The sequence below is a fragment of the Tenrec ecaudatus genome, chromosome 13 (assembly GCF_050624435.1).
Source record: "Tenrec ecaudatus isolate mTenEca1 chromosome 13, mTenEca1.hap1, whole genome shotgun sequence".
In the NCBI taxonomy this organism is placed as follows: Eukaryota; Metazoa; Chordata; class Mammalia; order Afrosoricida; family Tenrecidae; genus Tenrec; species Tenrec ecaudatus.
In genome coordinates, this window is record NC_134542.1 from 104,876,004 (window position 1) to 104,900,806 (window position 24,803).

General features: G+C 37.5%; 1 protein-coding gene across 1 annotated transcript in view; it reads left to right on the forward strand.

Moving 5' to 3' along the window:
* UGGT1 (UDP-glucose glycoprotein glucosyltransferase 1) overlaps nt 1-24,803 on the forward strand; it is a 180,414-nt gene that overhangs the window by 126,015 nt on the left and 29,596 nt on the right. The window contains exons 27-35 of the mRNA XM_075529977.1: nt 3,240-3,342; nt 4,289-4,368; nt 5,314-5,503; nt 13,866-14,024; nt 14,531-14,616; nt 16,272-16,356; nt 17,481-17,569; nt 19,807-19,911; nt 20,475-20,559. Coding sequence (XP_075386092.1) covers nt 3,240-3,342; nt 4,289-4,368; nt 5,314-5,503; nt 13,866-14,024; nt 14,531-14,616; nt 16,272-16,356; nt 17,481-17,569; nt 19,807-19,911; nt 20,475-20,559 — 982 coding nt within the window. The remainder of the gene's footprint in view (nt 1-3,239; nt 3,343-4,288; nt 4,369-5,313; nt 5,504-13,865; nt 14,025-14,530; nt 14,617-16,271; nt 16,357-17,480; nt 17,570-19,806; nt 19,912-20,474; nt 20,560-24,803) is intronic.

Sequence of the window (24,803 nt, forward strand, 5' to 3'; positions counted from 1 at the left end):
TGCTATCGGTTGGAACTGACTCGGTGGCACCAAACAAACAGCAAAATACTAGGGTAAGTAAAAAATATATGTGGTCATACTAGGGTTTTTGGTCATACGTGCATAGGCTTATCCAAATAAAGAGTGTTAAATGTGTCTGTGATCTGCGCAGTTCTCATGGTAGTCAAGACAGTGGCTTCCATGCAGATCTACTTGACAAGTCCACTTCAAGTCAGAGAGTTCAGTAAAGAAGGTTACTGTAACTGCTTTTTGTGTCTCCAGAGGGGTAATGTTCACAGATTTTCTTAAAGGACATAGGAAATTTTTGTTGGGTTATTAAAAGATTTTTCAAAAAGTGAAAAGTGCATTTGTGACACATGACAGGACAGTTGAATTTAGGGTGGTTGTTTTTTATTTCTGTTACAACAGTGCGCCTGCTCCTTCACTGAGGATAGATAGTCAGGACAGCCCCAGCTCTCTGAAAATTTCTTTGGGAAACCATACTTTATGCACCCTGCAGCCTTGATCTTGCCCCTTCAGACTTTTTTATTCTCCAAATTCAAAGGATATATTAAAAGAACACAAGCGGAATCACTGGAGGATGCCCAGACTGCCATTTTGATGTGGTGTAACTCAAAACACACAACTCTGTGGCGAAGAGCTGGAGAGATAGAAGCACTGCCTTCAGAAGCGTATAGACCTAGATGATGACTGTGTTGGGAAACACCTGTTGATGTTTTCATTTAATAAAAGTTTCTACTGTAGTGTATCTTTTTAATTTGATTAACCTTGGAATCAACTCTCACTGCCACTGAGTTGATGACCTTAATACAAATACTTGGATCTATTCTTTTATGATTTTACTTTCGTGATTCGATTGTCTGGAATATTTAAACGTGGTATAATTTCCCTGTAGTTCCTCACAAGGAATTCTTGAAGGGTGTAGATTGAGCAGTCTGATGAGTTTAGCTTATATCATAAGCTGGTCTCCTAATTGCCTATGTTGCTAGGTGTTGAAGATTTCTTTGACTCCTTTCTAGTTTCATTTGATTTTTGTTCATCTGTACACAAATTTCACTTCCACAACTCACTTTTAGGAATTAGTTTATTAAGGAGTTATTTAGTACAGGAAACATATTCCCTAATTGGCTTGGAGACCCTTATTTGAGAACAGCTGCTGTAGAGGGTTTAATAAAAATTTTTTTTTAAGGAATAAAAAGGATGTGTTGTTGTTTTATAATAAACATTGGTAGCTTTGAATCTGAAATTGTTATTTAATACTGAAAGCATGGCTGTAATATCAAGCAGATAAGATTTGAAATAACCTTAATCAACATTTAAATAATAGTGAACTAAATTTTATTCGTTAGACTCTATAAGAGTGTGCATTTTTTCACCATACTTAAATATTCTTGCACAGTAAGCTAGCCGTTAGCATTAAAACCATCTTAAATAGTGTTCAGAGCAAAAACAAGTAAGCATTGACTCAAGCAATACATGTCTAGGGTAATTGGGTGCAGTTTGTTTCAGGTGTATTCCCTGTGGAAATGCATGAGAGACTCCTGCTCATGCAAGTCGCTGCAACTGATGCGTGACTTCTTAGGCCTGCAGCAGAAGACTGTGGGACTCTAGAAATAAGAGGGTAAATCAAAAAGTCCTGTTAGAGAGTCCTGGAACCATTTATTAAACAAAGATATAGAAATGTGAAGCTAGTGTCTTTCAAAATATCCTTCATCTGGGTCTATGTAAATCAGAAGCTGTTTGCATTTCTGTGACCCATCCCCAAAGGATTTTGCACTCATATTTGTACTAATTTCAAAGACAGTTTGGGCATTTGTAAGTGACTTAAATTTGTGTTTTGGAAATCAAAAGAAATCTGAAGGAGTAAGATCAGCACTGTAAAGGGTCAGAGGGTACGCTGCTGCCTATCCTTGAAGAATGAGCAGATGCATTTTGTGATATAAGAAAAACTCATAAGCACAACTTGTCTGGCCTTTTTCTCACCAAGTGGCTTTCTCTCTTAAAATTTCTCCTTATAAGCCCCTGCTATTGTTCTATGTTTTTCAAGAAGATGTGTTAATTTTACATCTTTGGGATCCCATCTCCCCAAATTACTGTAACCTCTGTTGGTGTCTCTGCCTTGAACTTAACTGGTCCAGCAGATACACTCATCAGTCACTGTTATAATTGGACCTTGCTCTGTTGATCCTAATCCAAGCCTTGTCTCTGTTTATGATTCATTTCATAATGTTGTCTTCATTGGCTTTGATCTTGTTAAAATTCTGATGAAAAAAAATCTCTGAGCTACCTGATGCAGTTCTTGGATTGAGACAAACTTGCTGTGGCTAAGGTGTTTGCCGAAATCGAAAATATGGAGCAATGTGAGATTCCACCTTTGGAAGCTGTCACATCAATGTTAATCTTACAGTCTCTACCAGTTTCTAGACCTCAGCCACAGTTTCTTTAGTCATCAAGCTTGCGAGTCTTCCGTCTTTGACACACATATATATTTTTTTATGTCTTATGACTTCCCTTAAAAAACTTAGATCCATCAAAATAATGTTGTCTTCTAAGGGCCAGCATTTCTCTAACTTCATTTTAGGTTTCAGTGGTTTGGCAAGTTGTGCTCTTGAGTTTTGTTAAAAATCTGATACGTGTCATGGCTTCAAAATTAATTTTTCCCCATAGCACATTGACTACATAAAGTAATTTGATTGTGGATCCTAAAGTCATTTGACCATCGATCATAACAATATAGAGAATGGGAATTCTAGATTTTCTCTTTTGTTATTATATTCACTGTCTTATTTAAAAATAATAATTTTATTCTTCTCTCCTCATATCCTTCTTGCCCAGAAGTAAAAATTGACACAGTGATCTATAACTGTCAAGCTAACATCAGAAGCATTTAGCAGTTTTTGATGGAGCTTCAAAAAATTCTTAGAAGATGGTATTAAAGGTTAATGGAACTTTTCTATAAACTATTCAGGCCCTCTCTTATACATAATTCCAAGCTTCTTTCTTCACATAAGCCTTTGAAACAAATTCATAAGGACTCAAGTCTTTGGGATGTTGCAAACTTGAGGGTAGACAGATTCATGAAATGGATCCAAAGTTCTCCAATGCTAAGAGGAGTGATAAGACCCTTTTCTTGCCTGGGCTCCCCTACCTCCCAGCCTCATCCCCCGCCCGTCAAAAAGATTACCATGGTTAGCCTGTTACCTGTGCGTGCATAACGTGTTCTCTTTCTGATCTTGTAGTGCCCTTAAACTGAAGCCCAAGGAAGGAGAAACATATTTTGATGTTGTAGCCATCATTGACCCTGTCACCCGAGAAGCACAACGACTTGCCCCGTTGCTCTTGGTAGGAACAAATGGTGGTCTTGTTTCCTTGAATTCGTCACATGTCTAGAAAATTTTAGAGCTGTCTGTAATCTCTTTGTTCCTTGTCTTTATTCAAAAGAGAGCAGAAAACTGACGGGCTATCTTGGACATAGCAGATGTCTTCATTAAGATAGTACCTCCTACCCTTGGAAAGTTGGTACAAGTATAGTTGAGTCCCTTGACTCGAGTAACATAGAGATTATGAACACATGTCATTGAGTTAAGCTGATTAATATCATAACTTAAAATTAACGAGATGTAAATGTTAAAAAAAAGTTTTCATTTTCTTTAACCTGTAAGGTTCTTGTTGCTGCTGTTTTGTAGCATGACTTTTATGTGTGAAAGGTCCTTTAAAAGTTTGTGGAAAAATGGAATGTCAAGATAATGAAGTTTTCCCACAAACTTTTTAGAGCTATGCCAAAAATACACCTACTTCAACAGGTGTTTTGATTGGATTTTTGCCATTTTTAAAGGTAACATTTTATTGAAGTATAACCAGTTAACCTTTGTTTTTTTAAGTATGTGTGTATTTTTCCCCCTAATCTAGTGTATAATCCACACTGATTAAACCCTTTAAATTTTTCTTAGGTAAGTAGGTATCCATTATCTCTATCTGTTGCTTTATTACAATTGTACTTTACACTATGTGAAAAGCAATGATCTGCAGAAGCCTACTCCATGATTTCTTGGTCACATTGTATGTGTGATTTAGATTCTACACAAAGGTTATGATTTTCAGAAGTTTTTCTAATGCAGATTTGATGGCATTTATTATCTTTGTATTTTTTGAGATATTAATAATTATTCTATGTTAACTCAGTGTCAAATGATATGTTTCTGAAGAAATAATTTAAGTGTTTTGTATCAGATGTCATTTATTCCATCCATTAAAGAAAGTTACGTTTTGTCGCCTGTTTTGCTTTTAGGTTCTGACTCAATTGATAAACATGAATCTAAGAGTATTTATGAACTGCCAATCAAAACTTTCTGACATGCCTTTAAAAAGGTAGGATAAAACAAGCTGCTTAAGAACATGACAAAAAACAATACTGAATCTGAAAGCTACTGTTGAATGTAAAGGGATAATGTTGAATGTCTATAGGTAGACATCATGCCTAAAAAAGGTCATTGTTTTGACTGTTCACTGTTGCCAGATTTCTCCCAGAACCACAAGTTCAAGTAATTAATTGAGTATGGAAGAATGTAGCCACCATCCACCCAGCACTTTTCTCTTTTTCCATCAGCATTTTATAGCTGTCTAATTTCAAATCTTTGAGTTAATGTAGCTCTTAAATGTACATAGTTGAAGTAATGCTGTGGTGCAGTATGGATGCTTGTTTGTACCTTTTTCTTAAAAGAACTCACTAGGACATAAATCAAAGAAAACTCGAGTAGGCTCTTTTATGTGTTTTTAAAAGAAGTATGCTATCTTGAGGTGCAGAATAATCATTTTTTTAAAGGTGATATAAAGTACAGTTAATAATATATAGTATAACACGTAATAATAATAGTATATCGCATGTTCACACAGTAAGAAACTCCTAACTTTCTAAAAGTTATATTTCTAAATCAAAACATGTAATAGAAGGGTTCTTCCATTTTACTTGATGAGGAGATATGTTTACATTACATTGTTTGTGTTTTTAAGGCAAGGCACCACTTAGGACTTTTTTTTAATGAGAAAATGACTTCTTCATGAAGGGAGGAAATTGCTTAGGAAATGCTAGAGACACCAACAATGATAACCTTCCTCTAATTTATTTATCCTTTTATCTTCAACAATAGCTAAAGTCTTACTAAGGTCAAAGATGGTTTGGGAGATATTTTACCTAATCTGGTAGAGGACTCCTCTAAATCCAGTTTAAGTCATGTACTTTTCTATATAAATGCTTGTAAGCAGTAAGGACTCTGGTCATATAGAAAAAACTAACACCTGACTTTTCAATTTCAGCTTTTATCGGTACGTCTTAGAACCAGAGATTTCTTTCACTTCTGATAACAGCTTTGCTAAAGGTCCAATAGCAAAATTTTTGGATATGCCCCAGTCTCCTCTGTTTACTCTGAATCTGAATACACCTGAAAGTTGGATGGTGGAGTCTGTCAGAACACCATATGATCTTGACAATATTTATTTAGAAGAGGTAAGAGTATCCTTGCATCCAAATTTTTTTCCTTTAAAAATTTTATTTTATTAATCATTTTATTGAGGGTCCTTACATAACTTACGACAATCCATCATTCAGTTGTATTAAGCACACTTGTACATATGTTGCCGATGAAACACACAATATTCTTCTGGTTCCGTGAGGTTTCCCTACTCCCCACTGTCATGCCCCAGTCCTACCTTTCACTGCAGGTGACCAGAGCATGTGCACAGGTACAGATAGAAATAAGAGCTTACGACACATGAAATCCAGCAACAAGAAGGCTAGTAGAAAATTGGGGAGCGAAAGTGGGGAGGAAGGGACAACTGATCACAATGATCAACACACAACTACTACTACCACCCTACTCCAGGGGGACAAACAACAAAAACCCTGCGTGAATGGAAACAGCAGCCAGTGTAAGATCCAAAAATAATAGTAATATATAATTTATCAAGGGATTATGAGGATAGGGGTGGGGAGTGAAAAAACGAAGAACTGATATCAAGGGCTCAATAGAACATAAATATGTAGAAAATAATAATGACAACATATATACAAATATGCTTGATACAGTTGATGTATGGATTGTTATAAGAGCAGTAAGACCCCCCAATAAAATGATCTTTGAATTAAAAAATATTTTTATTAATCATTATATTGGGGGGCTCTTGTGACAATCCATCATTCAACTGTATTAAGCACATTTGTACATATGTTGTCCTCGACATTTCCAAAAACATTTTCTTTCTACTTGAGCTCTTCGTATCAGCTCCTCTTTTTACCCCCACCCTTCCACCCTCATGAATCCTTGATCAATTATATATTATTGATGTTATTTCATGTCTTACATCTCCATTGTCTCCCTTCACCCACATTTCTGTTATTTGTTTCCCTGAGGGTGGGCTATATATATCCAATCTTGTGATGGGTTCCCCCTTTCTCCCTCCCCACCCGCCACTATCCCTCTAGCCTCATGATATTGCTACTTCCACTACTATTCCTGAGGATTTTATCTGTCCTGAATTCCATGTGTCGCGAGCTCTTATCTGTACCAAATGTGTGTGCATCCACATTTTTAATGCATGTTTAAAACCTGTTTAAGATAGCCAGGTAGAGTCTTAGTAAACTGGCTAAATCATAGTCTAAGTGGGTCTCTAAGACCTTCATACTCAAGTATTCTAATTGTTAAAATAATCGTTTTATTAAAATGAAACCTAAATCATAAAGCTTATCCTTTTAAAGCATAAACTCAAATGATTTTGCAGTATATTCAGAGTGCAACCATTACTACTATCTAATTTTAAAACAATTTCATCCCCTCCCCCTGCCCCCCCAAAAAATTCTGTCCAGCATTTAGTCTGTATTCCTCATTGCCATCAGCACCCACAAGGAGCCCAGGTGGTGCAGTAGGTAAGGGTTGGGCTGCTCACTGTAAGTTCTTAATTCAAACCACCAGCTACTCTGGGAGAAAGAGGAGGCTGTCTGCCCCCTTAAAGATGTATCGTCTTAGGAGCCTCGTGGAGCAGTTCTCCTCCATTCTGTTGGGTTTTCATTCCTTCCGGAATGCAATGAATTGCAGTCCCACGACTGCCTTGACTTTTGGTTTGGCAGCAACTATGAATTTCCTTTGTATTGCCTAAAGTGACATTTCATAGAAACAGAATCATAAAATATATGGTCTTTTATGACTGCCATCTTTCACTTTGCAAGTTGCTTTCAAGGTTTATCCAAGTTGTATCATTTATCAATACTTAATTTCCTTTTTTCAACCCATGGCAAATAGCTGAAGTTGTCTGCTCCCGTAATCATACTTCTATGAACATGCTCGTACAACTTTTTGTGTGTGAACATGTTTTTATTTCTTTTGGGGTTATACTTAGTAGTGAATTTTTTAATAATATGGTAACTGTTTAACTTTTTAAGAACTGTCAAGCTGTGTTTCAGCAGCAATTGTACCATACTATATTCCTGTCAATTAGGTATGAGGGTTAACATTTCTCCACATTGTCTTCCATACTTGCCCCCAATTATTTTAAAACCATACTAGTGGGTGTGTAAGGAGTTCTTTCATGTGGTAAGCATAAGACTGTTTGCAAGCCATAAAGTTGGTCGATCAAATCCTCTAGCTGCTCAATCAAAGTGAGACTGTCTGCTCCTATAGGAATTTACAGTCTTAGAAATCTTAAAAGGAGTGATTCTACTCTGGACTCACTGTAAGCCAGACTCTATGTTTGGTTTTGGGCTTTGATGGATGGTGAAGTGCCTCTCTGTGGTTGTGACTTCATTACCCTCATGATGTTGAGTGTGTTTTGTGTGTTTCTTGCCCATTTGAATATCTTCTTTTAAGATATATATGGCATTCAGATCCTTTGCCTATTTCTAATTGGATTATTTGTCTTTATTGTTGCACTGTAAACATTCCTTATATATTTTGCATGGAGGTCCCATATCCAATATAAAACACAAATATTTTCTCCAATTCTATGGTGGCTTTTCATTTTCTGCTTAAAATCCTTTGCTACACAAAGTTTTTAATTTTGGTGAGGTTTGCTTTTCTTTTTGCTTTGGTTGCTGGTACTTTTGTTGTCATCATTAAGAAACCATTTCTTAATGCAGTGTCTTGAGGATTTACTACTGTTTCTTCTGAGAGGCTCTTTCACAGAATGCATAGATCGTTATTATGTTTCTGTCTCCTGGTTCAGTTGACTTTTTAATCATTTTATAATGTCCTTCTTGGTCTCTTGTGCTGGCTTTGTGCCTTCAAGTCTATTTTATTATGAGTTAATATTTCCATTCCTGTACTTTTTTGATTGCCATTACCTTGATATATTTTTCCAGCCTTTGAATTATGGTCAATCTTTGTCTTTGTTTCAATGGTGCATCTCTTGTACACAGTATATTGATGGGCCTTATTTTCTTTTCCATTATGCTGTTCTGAGTCTTATTCAGTGTAATCATAGTTAAGAATTTATTACTATCATTTTACTCTCTCTCACTCTTTTTTAAAGAGGTTAACATTGCTGGTTTCTTTGTTCCATATAATTTTCTGTGCTGATTTCATTTTCTTTGTGGTTTCTTGCCATTTTCATCATTGATTTCTTTTTTAGTGTTTATGAAATATTTATGATTCCCTTTCTTTTTATACTGCTAAAATTTGTTAATATGTGAGGTTACTCTGAGCTTCATTAATATCTTATCAAGTTTAAAACATTCTGTTCTATCTTGAAATCAACTTGACTAACTATGCTATTTCCCCTGTCATTGTAATTGTGTTCGTTTACAAATCTGATTCTATATTTTCAGGTTTTTAAGTTTGTTTTTCTTTGAGTACATTTATATCTGCATTGACTTCTGCATGGTCTTGTCCTTTGTGTTCATCTTAGGTTGTAGTGTACCATTGTTGATCTGCAAAGAGCATCCTTTAATAGCTTTATAAGGTTGGTCTGGTTTCTACAAATACCCTTAATTTCTGTTTCTCTAAAATGCCCTAATTTTGCTTTCATAATTCATGGACAGTTTTGCTGGGTATATAATTCTTGCTTTTATTTTCTTCCAGAATTTTACATGTCATCTCATTGCCTTCTTGCTTGCATGGTTTCTGCCAAGATATCTGAGCTTAGTCTTACTGGTTTTCCTTTTTAACTCTTTCCTGAGCTGCTTTTATGATTCTTTTTGTTTCTTTGTTTTTGGAATGTATGTTAGGCTTGGTTTTCTAGAGAAGCAATACCAGCAATGCTTATATATATGTATATATGTATAATAAGAGAAATTTATATCAAAAATCTAATCATGCAATTGTAGAGCAGGTAAGTCTAGTTAGGTTCAAGTGGATAGGTAAGTTGTTAAGCTGGAAGGTTTTTCTTATTCACATAGCTGCTGAGGCTGATAAATCTAGAAGCTTGAAGTAAACCAGGAAGCTGGAAGATCATAGGCTGGTGGAGAAGGAACAGATGATCCAAGGTCAGTAGGCAATATGGCAGACCATATAGCTCCTAGAGTGCTGATAAGCCAGGTGAAGGATCTGGACCAGCAAGAAGTAGTGAGCTAACTTCCTGAAAGTATCCATTTATGTTGAATAGGCCACACCCCCAATGAAACATCCTTTCAATGATATCAAGGCTGAGAACAGATTAAGGAAGTAGTACTCTTTCTACAACCATAATCTTTTTACAATTCTTGGTTGCTTGTGGAAGATCCTGTTATGTAGTTGATTACATTGTTAGATCACATCATGGAAGAATACTGGCCTATCCAAGGTGCCATAAAACCTAACTATCATTGAAAGTTTGATATGGTGATTTTCTTTTAGAAATTTTGTGTTTGGGCTTTATTCACCTGTGTCTTCGTGAATGTGGTAGTGAATGTAAGTGTGTGTGCAGTTTCTGTTCACTGTGCATATTGTGCATTTAAGAGATGGTTTAAATTGTGTTAGCCACTGGCTATTGGTGCAGTAGCAAGTAATGACCCTTGTTTAGTGTTTAGGTTTGCATGTGGTTGAGCCATGTGGACACAGTTGCTATCTCCTTTAGGATGGTCTAGATTAAAAAAAAAAATCCCCAAACCTAAAACAATAAAAATGGACCACAAAAGAAGAAAGTATTAATGGAAACAATTAGAATTTAGTAACTAATATTTTTAAGTGAATAGAAATTAGAAACAAGGGTAATCAAAAATTTAAAATGCACCGAATAAAGCTAGGGAGGGAGGAAAAGAAGAAATAGTGGAGAAAAAACTTTAAAAGAAATGGAAAAAGAATATAAAAGCAATAGATAAAGATAAGTAGAGAAAGGACAAAAATACGGGAAGGAAAACAAGTGGGAGGTATGGGACAAAACAGTAAACATCATGGAACTTGCAGGACCCAGAGAAGAGAAAATGTTGGAGACAGGCTAGGTGCTTGATGCATTGGCATGCTGTACTCGCCAGGAACTCCTCCGAAGAAGGTGTGGGGAGGAGACATGAGGGGGTGGGACACCCAATTTTAGACAGTTTCTACCAACCTATATGGATTCTGGCATCAGGGCACCTGATCTGGATGTAGTTTTTGCCACCTCACAGGGTGGATGGGGTCAGGTTGGTTGGTTTTGGAAAGAATTCTTTTGGAAGTTCTTGGTCATAAACCGCCTGCCCATCTGACACTGGGTGTCCTACTGGTCTGATGGGGCAGGGTACGCACAGCTCTAGACAGGGTGGTATACCCATTGCTCTAGCCATGATGGTGGACGCAGGTGGGGTATATTACTGGCTGGAGGCTGGCCCTGCTTTAATTCACCAGGAAGGTGAGGGAAACAATAAGCATACTGTACCTTTTTGGTCACCCGCCAACACTGTGGACACCTGTGTTCTCAATCTGCTTGAAAAGTTCAAAACAGCCTGTTGTTTCAGGCCAACTAACTTTTCACCATTTCCATCTCTTTTTCTCTTGCCATGTTTGTTCAGTCTTTTCTCCCCTTCATTATTCAGTGCACCTCCTCACCTTTTCTCTAAAGGTCAGGGGTCTAGGACCCTTATCCTTTTAGCTTGAGCCCTGTTACTGAAGCATGTCTGTCTGTCCCACCATCCAGCTTTTGTACTGATGTGGTACGATGTTTTTTTCTTGTTCTGGCTTTGATAGCAGGGTAGCACTAGCCTACAGATTTTAGAAAGGTTTGTAAAGGATTTGGTGGTGATACTTTTTTTCCCACAAAAAAAAATTTGATAGTTTTCCCCAGTGAAGCCGTTTGGTCTGGAAATTTTTGATTACTAATTCATTTGCTTTACTTGTTACCGTTCTGTTCAGATTTTCTGTTTTCTTAAGTTCATAATGCTGCTTTGTGTGTTTTTAGGAATTTATGTGTTTCCTCTCTGTTACCTACTTTATGTTGCATTATCCATAGCAAGTAGAGATGGTACAAAATGTTCACTTTTATTTCTGATTTTATTTAGGTTCTCACTTTTGTCAGTCTAGCTCTAGGTTTGTCAATTTTGCTCATCTTTTTAAAGAGCCAACTTTGGACTTAATTGGTTCAGTATTATTTTTCTTTTCTGTTTCATTTATTTATATATAACTATATTTTAAGCCACTAAGGTAAATGATTTTTTTATCTGCCAAACATTTCTAAAGATGGAGAGCTGGCAAGTATCTTCGTTAATTTTTCTAATTTCACTAATCTCTGTTCACTTTGTCTCTTCTCAGGGAAAGAAGTATTTATGTACTTTAGCAGGTATATAAAAGAAATAAAAATTTATTACCTGTTCATTCAAGGAACTTAATAGTATCTCAGAATCCTCTTTTCTTTTGGGGACATTTGTTTCTGTTCCTACCCTACATATCTCTTATTATAACTGAAGTGTCCTTCCTGGTTTTGTCTTCTTGGGAATTAGCTAACTTGAACCTTGAAGACATTTATTAAAGGATTTGCTAAGACTTCTTTTCATTGGGTCCAATAATTATAGTTTCACTGCAAACAGTACATTATAAGGCAGTTCCTACGCTTTGAACCAGATCTGTCTCTAACACTGTAGGTCAGTTGGAGAAGGTACATACAGTTCTTAGTTAGCCTCAGTGCTAGAAAAGACTTAAAGCTTTTTCAGTGACTTAAAAGCTGAAGGTGCAGCAAGGTAAGATGATTATGATGAAGAATTTCCTGCAGGTTGGGCTTGGTTCAATTATTTCAAAATGAAAGCAAATTTAATGAAATAAAAGCAGCTGTAAATATGGTGGCATCCTGGTCAAAGAGGGTGGCCAGCTGCACCACTTTGAATGAGTGTGACTCTTCTCAGCCCTGCCAATATTCCATTCTTCTAGAGCCACATACTTGTTTCCCAATGACAAATCACATAGATAATAAAATGTTCAGTATGTTCCTCTTTCACTTCATCACAAATGACAGAACCAATTCACAGCCTGGTCATAAAAGGCATGTAGGAATTACCTATAAGTAAGATATTTGTAAACGAACTGCCTGACATTAGGTCAAATTACAAAGCCATATCTGAACTAGCCTATAGTGGATGTCAAGTGCTGTCTAGTCCGATCCGACTCAGCAACCTTATGTACCACCCTGTCCTGCACCATCCTCACAAATGTGTCATCATCAGCCATTGTTGCTGACACTTTTAAATCCAACTTCCTCTTTCACTAGCCTTCCACTTTACTAAGCATGATGTCCTTTTCTAGGGATGGGTCTTTCCTGAAATGTCCAAAGTATGTGAGATGGACATTTCACTCTCCTCATTTCTAAGGAACATTCTGACTACTTTTTATAGACAGATCTGGTACTTTCAATATTCCTCACTAACTCTGCAACTCAAATATACCAGTTCTTCCACAGTCATCCTCTTTTATCATCTGGCTTTCACTTACATGTGACGCCAATTAATATACCATGGCTTTGGGACAAGGATATGTTAGTCCTCCAAATGATATCTTTGTTTTTTTAACACTATAAAAAAATCTTGTGTAGTGGGTTTTCCCAATACAATAGGTTATTTGATTTATAACTTTGTCTTTCTCCCACAGAGTGGCTGGTGGTTTTGAGCTGCTGACCTTGGGTTAACACTCCAATGCATAGCCACTGTGCTACCAATTTTATTATATAGCTACGTAGCCTCCACAGAAAACAAGATATATAACATATCCTTCTTCCCCTTAAATTCTCTGTCTTATGCCAGTCTTGTGTCAACCCTCTGCTCCTAACTCCTGGCCACAGACAATCAGCTGATTGCTTTCTTTTACTATAATTATTTGTCTCTTCTGTGGTTTCATGTAAGTGGAATCATACAGGATGGGCTGTTTTGCATCTTCTTTCATTCAGTATAATGTTTTAAAATCAGCTCTATTGTATAGTATAATAGTCATACAATAAAACTGGATAATTTCATGTGTACAATTCTGAGTTTTTGTGCTTGTGTACAATTAGATAACTACCACAAGAATCAAAATACAGAGTAACTATCATCCCCCCCCCAATTTCTCCTATGCCCCTTTATAAGCATTGTTCTGCCCCTGTCCCTTGACCCAGGCAACAATCCAATTTCGTTTGTTTGTTTGTTTTTTATTTTTGAAACATTTTATTAGGGGCTCATACAACTCTTATCACAATCCATACATATGCATACATCGATTGTATAAAGCACATCCATACATTCTTTGCCCTAATCAATTTCAAAGTATTTGCTCTCCACTTAAGCCCTTGCATCAGGTCCTCTCCCCCCCCCCCAATTTCGTTTTTCTGTTTCAATATTTTATTATAAATGTGATCATAGAATATGTATCGAGGCGTTTGTGTTTGACATTTTTCACTTACGTAAAGCATATGCTATTCATCCCTGTTATATTTATCACTCTTCAAGTGATTCAATTTTGATATTACAGGTAGACAGCATAGTGACTGCTGAGTATGAGCTGGAGTACCTGTTACTAGAAGGTCATTGTTATGACATCACCACAGGCCAACCCCCCCGAGGACTGCAGTTTACCTTAGGAACTTCGGCCAACCCAGTCATTGTTGACACCATTGTTATGGCTAATCTGGTAAATAATTAGCAAATCATGTTGATATTGTCATATTAATTTGGGTGGTATAATTTATGATGGTGCAGTTAGGATTCTGAGTCATTGAAATGGAAATTCATGAGTGACTGAGTTCAGTCCATATAAAAATCTTTAGTTCAGTTTAATTTGTAAAGTAGATTGGAGTTACATGCTAGCCTAACTAAAACCATCTGGTTTATGCTGCTCCGACCAAACTGGCTCCTGAACATGGATTACTCACGAGGTGACTGCGTTTTTATTTTCTTTGGAGAGATGCACCTTGTCCATACATTGACCCTTCACTTAAGCACAGCTATAGGACAGGCTTCCAGGCTTGACTGGCTTCTATTTTAGTAGTATTTCTAATGAGTAATCTTTTGTTTTTGTGGTTATTGTTAACTATCTTAATTAAAAAATAAATAATGTTTCAGAAAATAACTATCCCTCAGAAGTAAAATTTTAGTGTTTCAAAGAGATCTAAACTTTGCCTTTTCTTTTTATCCTAGGGCTACTTTCAATTAAAAGCCAACCCAGGAGCTTGGATTCTCAGACTTAGGAAGGGGCGATCTGAAGATATTTATAGAATCTACAGGTAGGATTAAGTCATGCATGTACATTTTTCGGAGCAGTTTGAAATGTATGTTAGCTGTGCTTGAGTATTACACTGGCAGGTGGACAAAATTTAATTTATAATTGGGTGTTTGATGAATCAGTGCTTTTCTAGGAAATTAAATCTGTAAGAATTATCCACATTAAGCTAATGCATGCTAGTAAGTGTAACCAGGTTTCCACTCTGCAGTGATTCCTTCCTGTGACTGGAATCCCAGACTCACAAATGGAGTCAGTCCTCAGTTCAGTCAGGCTGAGATGTGGATGTGCTAAAAGAAAAATTACACATTGATGTCCATGTCTGGCTACGTGCCAGTGTAATACTCAATTACAGAGGGGCCTTTTTCTTCGTTGGAAGTAGAAGAATTTTATGTTGAAAAATAATATTTACATGTAAATAATAGAATATTTTTCTAAAAACAATTTCCTGAAATATGGCTCACAAAAGTTTAGTCTGTCGTAAGAGGCGTATTTGTTGTTCTTCCACAGCATACGTCCCTGCCCCTCCCTGCTTTCCTAGACTCTCTTCTCGTTCCTTAGAGGAATGTGGTACCCTCCTCTCTTGTTGGCATTTTAAGACCTCTTCCTCATGTACTACTCCATGTGGCTAGTCCCCACCTCTGAATACTTCATATTTCAAGTTTCTCCTCCAGCAGAATTTGTTTTGTGTGATTCCCCTGCTCTCTAGTGGATTACAGCTACCTAACTCAGTGAATTCACAATATTAGCTTGGCTTTTTATAGTCAACAACCTGACACTTAATAACTTTGGAAATTTTAGATATTACAGTTTCTTGGTAAGGAAACATTTTTATTTTTCCTCTTCTGCCCTTTCTACCTACAAGTGGACCTTATTGTAGTATATTTCTTCCTACATAAAACAAATGTTAGACTGAGTCCCAGGCCTAGACTTGGATGCTTGTGTGCCTCCAACAAAATGATAGAAAAATAAAATAAATAAGGGTTATTGGTGGGGAGGGTGGGGAAGGGCGGGGACAAAGGGAAGCTGATATCAAGAAAATCAAGAAGAAAATAAATGTTTAGAAACTGATTGTGGTAGCAATTGTACAATACTGCTTGGTGTGATTGAACTATGGAATGTTACATCTGTAAAAGCTTCCAATAAAATAATTAAAAAACAAAAATAATAAAAGAATTTTCTCTACAAAATGTGACACAGAGCCAGGTTCTGATGATTGCTAACTAGAGAGTGAAAAGTGATGCATTTCCAGGAGTGTTTTCGAGTGGCACACCCTCCTCTTGCCCTCCTTTACTTAAGGTGCATTTGGTGTAAGGTATTTCACTGATGACTGTACATACGTAGTTGTCAGAGCACATTTGGTGCTCACCGCGCTATGGGAGCTGTCTTCTCTGGGAGACCTAATCGAAAGAAAGACTCCTAGAGGAGTTTGTGCTGTACCTGGTGCTCATCTACTCTGTGTCAGAATAGCCTGCGACTAGTACTTCTGTGCGACTTGAAGGAATTGCCGTGGTTGAGAGAAAGTCATTTGTTCTGGGAAACTCTGTGTGGTAAAGTTATGATGAGCAAATACAGGAGATTGCTGTCAGACCATACACTGCATCCTGAGTTTGCATTTGTAACATCTGCATTACTTTCTCCTATTTTTTTCTCCCCAAGCCATGATGGTACAGATTCTCCTCCTGATGCTGATGAAGTTGTTGTTGTCCTCAACAATTTCAAGGGCAAAATCATTAAAGTGAAGGTGAGTTAGTTATCAAGCTGCCAAAGGTGTCAACAAATTTGTAATCAGTGGCTATTATGTAAAAATACATATCTTGAAACCACCCCAAGACTTCAGCTTCACTTTGGAATTTTGCTACAGCATTTACAGGAACATTGCTGTGAACATAAAATTTCTTGTCCGATTTATTTTAACTCTGATTTTTGCCAGTTGGTCACCACAGTGCATAATAAAACACCAAACACACTGCCATTGTGTCACTCAATCCTAACTCAAGGAACCTTAGAGGACAGGGTGGAACTGCTTCCTTGGGTTTCTGAGACTGTAACCCATCTTTCCCCACAGAGTGGTGGTGTTTTCAAAATGTAGACCTTAAGGTTAAACAGGCCAATGCATAACCCACTCCCATTTATATAGAGTGTTCTTATGTGTACTGTGTTCATTTATATAGACACAACGCACATAACTATTCATAATTCTATTCTTAGAAAATTGGATAAATGTTAATGAAAACCCATAACAGTATGATAGCCTTATTATGTCTCTTCTCACTCCTATTCTTCTCAGGATTTTAAAGTTATGAGAACCTTTGAGTAAAAGGTATTATGAAGTGAACCATCATTAGACACTGTCAATCTAAAGCAGACCGCATAAGTAATTGAACAGAATAGTGGTCCGTGTGTCATAGAGTTAACTTGTCTTTTTACTAATGAATCCTGATTTTTTAAGGTGCTACAAGGTGACTTCTGCCTGACAGTTGAGTTGGGGAAGGCTGCATATGTTCCCCGGAGTCGCTGTTAGTTCCGTGAATTAGGTTTCTGTTTTTTCTGAGATCATATTACTTACACAATTGTAGTTTACTCATATATTACCCACAAAATGGTCTTTGCTCATTTTACAAATTCAAAGTATTTTTTTGCCTAATTAGAAGCACTTGCATTCTCCTCATGTAAGATTCTAATGGGAACAGCATGATGATACTTCTGTTGAGTATAGCTAGACTCCGGGTTGAGTTGTGCCTTCTCTTGGAGAATTAATGAGTAATTACTTGGTTCCCTATTGCTGACAGTATTCACATTGTACATCCTGTAAAAATCAGGTTTATGTCTGCTAGGTATAATAAGATTCATTATATGCAATTGCAGGTTCAAAAGAAGGCAGAGATGGTGAATGAGGACTTACTGAGTGATGGAACTAGTGAGAATGAATCTGGATTTTGGGATTCCTTCAAATGGTAAATTGCCATAATAAAAAGTAGATTCTTAAGGAAAAACTGGTAATATATTTGTGGAGGATAGTAATCTCCTTTGGGCCTTTCAGATTCTGCTTTGTAGAGTCAAATCTTATGTTTGTATTTAGAGTAGATTAACATTTTCCTCTTGACTATTTCTCCTTATGTTGAAGTTATTTCTCGTCCATATTTCACGACTCTGGTTTGATTGTACCTGCTTTTTGAAGTGGTGGTTCGTAACTACTCAGTTTATTTCCCATTTTACAAGCTGCATTCTACTTTACCGAATGAAACCAAATGCCCTGCCATGGACTCAATTCTGACTCATAGTGACCGTTTCCAAGGCTGTAAATCTTTATAGGAGTATACGAGGGGTAACCCCACTAACAACAACAGCAACAACAAAAAAGGCAAAAAGCTCCGCTGGGTGGAGCTTTCGTAGTACACATTTCCCCCATTAGGCGAGCATCCAGCAACTCACTCTGAGTTAGGGTACCCAGTGGCATCACCTGGGAATGTTCTCTCTGGTCACCATAAATTTTTTTGTAGAAACAGTTTCACATGAACCTCGTTTTTTGTGATGGCCAATTTAAGAGAACAGTGTGCGGCTGTGAAATTTTGTTTCTTGCTCAGGAAAAATGCTGCAAAAACTGGTGTGATGTTGAACACAGCTTACAAGGACAGCATTATGGGAAAACCTCAAGTGTACAAGTGGTTTTCTCGTTTCAGAAAAGGTCAATTGATGACAAATCTCATTCTAGACATCCATCAACTTCCTGGAAGGACAGAAATGTCAACAATATTTTTGCACTTGTGCTCGAAAATTAAGGACACACCACTGAAGAGATGGGGAAGTTATCTGGACTGTCTTGGACCTTGATTCAGCGAATTTTAATGGAATATTTGGGAATGAGAAGGGTCACTGTGAAATTTGTGCCTCGAGTTCTGGCTGACCAGCAAAAAAAACATCTGCTGGAAACACGCCATCCTGTGAAGAACAGCTCTGAAGTGACCCAGACTTTTCCCCAAGGTCATTACTGGGGGCAAGACATTGTACTATTCTTATGACCTTGAAAGCAATCATCTGTCAAACCAATGGAAAATGACATTCACCTTAAACCCCCCCCCCCCCAAAAAAAAAGCTCATCAAATCACATCAAAGCTCAAGACGATGCTCTTTTTTTTTTTTTTTTATGTGAGTGGGATAGTTTGGAGTTCATTCCACGGGTAAGACTGTTCATCAAACTTTCCATTTAGAAGTTCTGAAAAGATTGCGTAACAGTATGCGACAAAAAAGGTCTGATTTGTGGCAGGCAGGGCACTGGTTTTGCCAACACGACAATGCCAGTGTACCTGTTCATGCAGTCATCTCAGTGCACCAGTTTTTGGCAAAATACAACATGCCTCTCTTGCCCCACGTACCTCACTCACCTGACCTCGCTCCTTGCAACTTGTTTTTCTGCGGACGAAGAGAGATATGAAAGTACAGCAATTTGACGACATAGAAGAGGTGAAGAAAAAAATGAGGGAGGTTCTGTCAGCCATCCAAACAGATGAGTTTGAAAAATGCTTCCAAGAATGGAATTGCATCTTTGACACATATATTAAATATAATGGAGAGTACTTTGAAGAGGATAAGGTTGTTTTGTTAGAACAATTTAAATACATAGCTTTGGGAAATTCTGAGGGGTTGGGGTAGCCCTCGCATGGCCTGATCTTTCTCCTGTGGAGCAGCTGATGGATTTGAGCGACCAATCCAGTGCTCCCCAACACCACCGCCAGGGCTCCTTCTTTTGGACAGCTTTTGCTCAATACCCTATTTCTAAAGGAAAACAGTGCTATGTTACCCTTGTGGCCTGTAGGGTGGTTTTCTATTGGTCTTTTTATTTTTTTCCTAGGGTGTGAGGGAATGCATCCTCCCTCTAGAGCGGCAGTTCTCAACCTGTGGGTCGCCGCCCCTTTGGGGGTCGAACGACCCTTTCACAGGGGTCACCCGGTTCATAACAGTAGCAAAATGACAGTTATGAAGTAGCAGCAAAAATAATTTTATGGTTGGGGGGGGTCACCACAACATGAGGAATTGTATTAAAAGGTGGCGGCATCAGGAAGGTTGAGAACCACTGCTCTAGAGAAAGAGTGTGAATTGGGAAATCAGGATCTCTTTGCCTTCTCTTTTAATGTAGTGTTTGTCTATACCCATATATTTTAAATATTTCTGTTTTTAATCTTCATTGTTTCAGGGGGTTTTCAGGAGGACAGAAGACTGAGGAAGTGAAACAAGACAAAGATAACATAATTAATATTTTCTCTGTTGCATCTGGTCATCTGTACGAGAGATTTCTTCGGTTAGTCTCGTTGATTATTTCTGTATGTGTGAATGAATTCTCACATAGACGTGAGAATTGTGACTAGCCATCCATATGTAATTTCTTTAACATGTCAGTTCCCAGAAGTCGACCTATGTAGTACATGTGTCTGTGTGGAAACCTTTAACATCATTTATATACCTTAGAAACCAAGTTGTTTGCTTTGTCACAAAACCATGCTTAAAACCAAACTCAGGAGATTGCCACTCAGTAGAGAAGTGCCTTCATGAGAGTTTAGAGCCAGCCTCTAATTTATAGATACGGTAACGGTGAGCACAGGCATTTGCTGATGGATGAAATGATAGCACTTAGGAGTGCCTCTGCCATCAGTGATCAGGATGGATCAGGGAAACACTTTCTTAACAGCCAGAGTTCTTTTGACTGTAATTTTTCATTATGCACGATAAAGTATGATTTTCTGTAATTATGGATCTCTCTCTGCCTAATTGGAAAGAACATTTCATAATCTTTTCAGTAACTGTTTGGTATTGTTGAAGTTAAGCAGCATGGAAAGATGGTCATTTCTTGCCTTTGTTTGACAGTATAATGATGCTCTCGGTACTGAAGAATACCAAGACTCCTGTGAAATTTTGGTTCTTAAAGAATTATTTGTCCCCTACATTTAAGGTATGTTCCTCAAGGGAAAAGAAAGCAGTTTTATTAAGGAGACACTTCCAATACATTTTTTATAACTTTTATCTATATCAGTTTTTATTTTCCTTTTATTAAGATAACCTAAAAAAATAAGATAACCTAAATCATTTGTATATTTCTATGTTGTTTATTCTTACAGTCTGATTATTTTTAGGGAAACAGTTATTAGAAAACCAAACTCAAATTTATGATCTGTTTCAAGTTTGGATGGTATGGGGATTATCTGTGCCTTTGCTTGTTAAAGCAATATTTTGTTGAAATAATGCTTCCTCCCTCAAAAACATGCATCTTAGTTTAATTTGGAAAGCCCAGTACTGATTTCTACTGGTGAGGATGGTAGGCTTGATCATGAACAGCTATCAGATGATGTATGTAAGTAATACTTCCTTTGTGCAAAACAAAATGTACTTGGAAGGATTCCTCCTGTATTTATGTCACTCACTATATGTCGTTTGATTTGTCATCACTGTTTGCATCTCCTCTCCCAGAACATTTTAATGCAATTTGGGTGAGAGTTCAAAAAGTATATTGGATTTCCATTCAACAATTTATACACATTTTGTTTCATGAGAGTGCAATCCTTTTAATGTAACTGCACTCTTCACTTCTTGAGTTCCCTGTGTCTCTTCATCCTTTTGTCCTGCCTTCTCAACTTTCCCTTTTGGCAAATGCTGCCCTTTTGGTCTCTAGTTGTTTGTTCTGAGGAGTATTGTCCTGACAGGTGTTGTGTGCTCACTGTATAAGCTTATAGGTTGTTTAGCTGAAAGGTGATCCTTGAGGGTAGTTCTAGTTCTAGGTTTGAAGGGTAGGTAAGAATGTAGTCCTGGGGGTTCCATCAGTCTCTGTCTGACCAGTAAGTCTGATCTTTGATAGGATTTTGAATTTTGTTAATACATTTATTTCTCACTCAGCATGGGATCTTCTGTAGGTAGCAATCACAATCTTCTGTAGGTAGTGTTAGTCAGGTACTGTATAATTCTGGTCTTACGCTACAGAGGTGGTGATACCTGTGGTTCATTAGTCCTGTAGACTAATTGTTTCCCTGAGTCTTGATTTTCTTCTTCGTTCTTCACTCTGGGCTAAGTGCATCTTAGATGCCTGTTTTCAAAGATTTTTTTATACCATTTACTACTCACCTAATTAGAATGTAGAACCATGTGTTTTGAAGCTATATTATGTCACTTGACCTAGATGTCTCCAAGACAGTAGTTCTAAACTCCCAAGTGTCTCAGTCCCTTAGTTGGTCAAGGTTTCTGGTTATGACTTAGAAGCTTTCATAACTGTACCTCTATATGTTCTACTATTTACGTGGATCTTTTTGCCACACATACAAATATGTAAGTAGAAATATCCTCTGCCAAGTCTGTATATATTTTTTTGGTATACATCTATCTAGGTGCCATACCAAAGCTGTGTTCAGCTTACATATCTGCCTATGTATTCACTCATAAATTGTTATTACTGCTATTGGCTTATATGAAAAAAACTTTTTAAAAACTTCAAAAAATTGGTGGAAAAGTAGAATGAAAACATGCGGAATTTTTCTATGAACCTTTCAAAGCTCCTATATGTGTACCATAGTTTCTCCCTTGTAAAAAATCCCAGTCTCTTCCTTGGTTTGGTCTTGTTTTGCTGACTGCCTCCTGATTATAAGTTACCTTTCCTTTCACCCAAGTTAATGTGTACTCTCTAGTTAGTGAGCCCTCCCTTTGCAGTCACCCTCCCTTCTGGTAGTTATTGAAGGATGCTTCTTTGTGTAAACTTTTTCTTGACTTTTTATGTTAGTTCTCTCATACAATATGTTACCCTTTTGTGATTGACTTCACTCAGTATAACATCCCCAAGTTCATCCAAGATAGTCTTTCATTGTTATTCTATAATATTCATAGTATTGCATTATGTTTATTTACCATGGTTTATTACCCATCCTTCCATTAGTGAATGCTTAGGTTGCTTCCATTTTTTTTTTTAGCTATTGTGAATAATGCTGTGATTAATCTGGGTTTTTATATATCTAGTTGTGTCTCAGATCTTATTTCTCTCGTATATGTCCCACATAGGGGATTGCTGGATCATACGGTATCTCTATTTTAACTTTATAAGGAAGCACCAAACCGCAGATAGGGATTGTACTGTTTCACCAATAGTGGATGAGAGTTCCAGTCTCTCTACACCCTTGTCAGCATTTGTTGTTTTCTCTTTTGTTTTTTTGATCCTTGGTATTGTTGCCAAGGTGAGGTGATATCTATCTCATTGTTTTGATTTGCAATGCTCTAGAGCAGGGGTTCTCAACCTGTGGGTCGTGACCCCTTTGGGGGGTTGAACGACCCTTTTATAAGGGTTGCCCAATTCATAACAGTAGCAAAGTAACAGTTATGAAGTAACAATGAAAATAATGTTATGGGTGGGGTCACCACAGCATGAGGAACTGTATTAAAGGGTGGCGGCATTAGGAAGGGTGAGGACCACTGCTCTAGAGTCTACTGATTACAGTGTTTCTTCTTGTGTATTGGCCACCTGAATATCCAGTTTGGTGAAGCGTCCTATTCATGACCTTTACCCATTTATTAATAAGATTGCTTATCTTTTTGTTGTTAAAGTATTGAAGTCTTCTATGCATTTTAGAGATTAATCCTTTACCAGATATGGTAATGCCACAAAAATTTCCCCAGTGTATGGGTCCTCTTTTTACCATATTGGAGAAGACTTTTGTTGTACTTATGTATAATTCGTAGGAAGTCTTAGTTGTCTACTTTGTCTAGTTTTTGCTTCTTGTGCATTTTTAGTTATGTTTGCTAGACTATGCCGTAAGTTTGAGTCACTAAATTGTACCTTGTTTTTTCTTTCTTGAACTCTTGACAATTAGGGTTTTGATCCATGTTGAATAAGTACATGGTGGAGGAATGGATCTTGTTTCATTTTTTATCTGTTAAAAGACTCTTTTCTCCATTTAATGAGTTTTAGCCTTTTACATCAAAGATTAGCTATTCATGGGTCGATGAATTTGCTTCTGAGTTTCCAATTCTGTTCCGCTGAGCTGTACATCTGCCTTTGTAATGGAGCTAGGCTGTTGTGAACACTGTGGGAGATAGCAGATTTTGAGATTAGGAGGTATGAGACTTCATCCTTCGTTCTTCTATGGTATTTCTTTGTTTTTCTTTATCTCTTTCATGTCCAGTGTAAAGTTGATGATTGATTTTTCTGATGCTCTGGAGTGGGAGGAAAATTCATGATAGAATCTGGATTGAATTTACATTATTTGGGTCACTATTAACAGTTTTACATTGTTAAATCTTTTATCCACGGAGGTGGAAGGCATGTGCCAGACATTCCATGGAACTATGATCCTAGACCGTTGGTAAAGTGTGGTCAGCTAGATTACAGGAGTGGCCTCATCTGCCACATGGGCAATAGTTTGGGGACCCTATCTCTGGCCACTAGAAGAGTGTGGGGCAAGCAGGAAGGGTCCACTCTTGTGGTGGCATGGGCCCCTATGTGCTCCTGGCTTTCTGATTTATGCTCAACTCAAGGGTGGGGGCGTGGGTACCTGGAGTCCAGCATCTTCAATCACCACAGGCCCTTCCTCCAAATGTGTCCCTAACCTGAATGGGGTGAGTGGTTCTATTCTTAGTGACTGCCTTTTGTCCTGTGGTGTTGGTTGCCTGAGTTTCTGGAGTTCTCTTCTGCTTGCCTGCTTCTAATCTCGTTCATGAACTATTCACCTTGGCCCTCTCCTGATTTCTTTGCTTCGTGTGTCAGTCTTGCTGAGGATTGTGTGAAGCTGTTGTGCTGCTTGAATGGGGTCAAAATGGGCATGTTCTCTTGGTTTGGTTGGCAGGATACTTTAACTCTGTGTCTGATTGTGCTTTCATTCAGTTTCTTCTTTAAATGGGTATCTGGTCAAATTCTTTGTCCTTGGTTATTTAGGACTCCAGGATTATAAACCTGTGTCTGTTTCACTTGGCGTCTCAGGTTTTTGTTACAGAGGGATGGCATGGTGTGTCTGACTAGGACACCATTTTAGCCTAATCTCTGTTTTAATTTTTGCTGTAGAATATAAGTCAAAACGTTTAGGTACATTTATGTATCAAATTTCATATATTTGTCTCTTTTTAAAAAATCCATGGTAACGGTGTGTGTATGTATGTCTCTTTGTTTTCTCCCTGCCTCCTTTTTCCTTCCCTTCTCCCCTCAAGCTCCCTATACCCTTAAAAGTC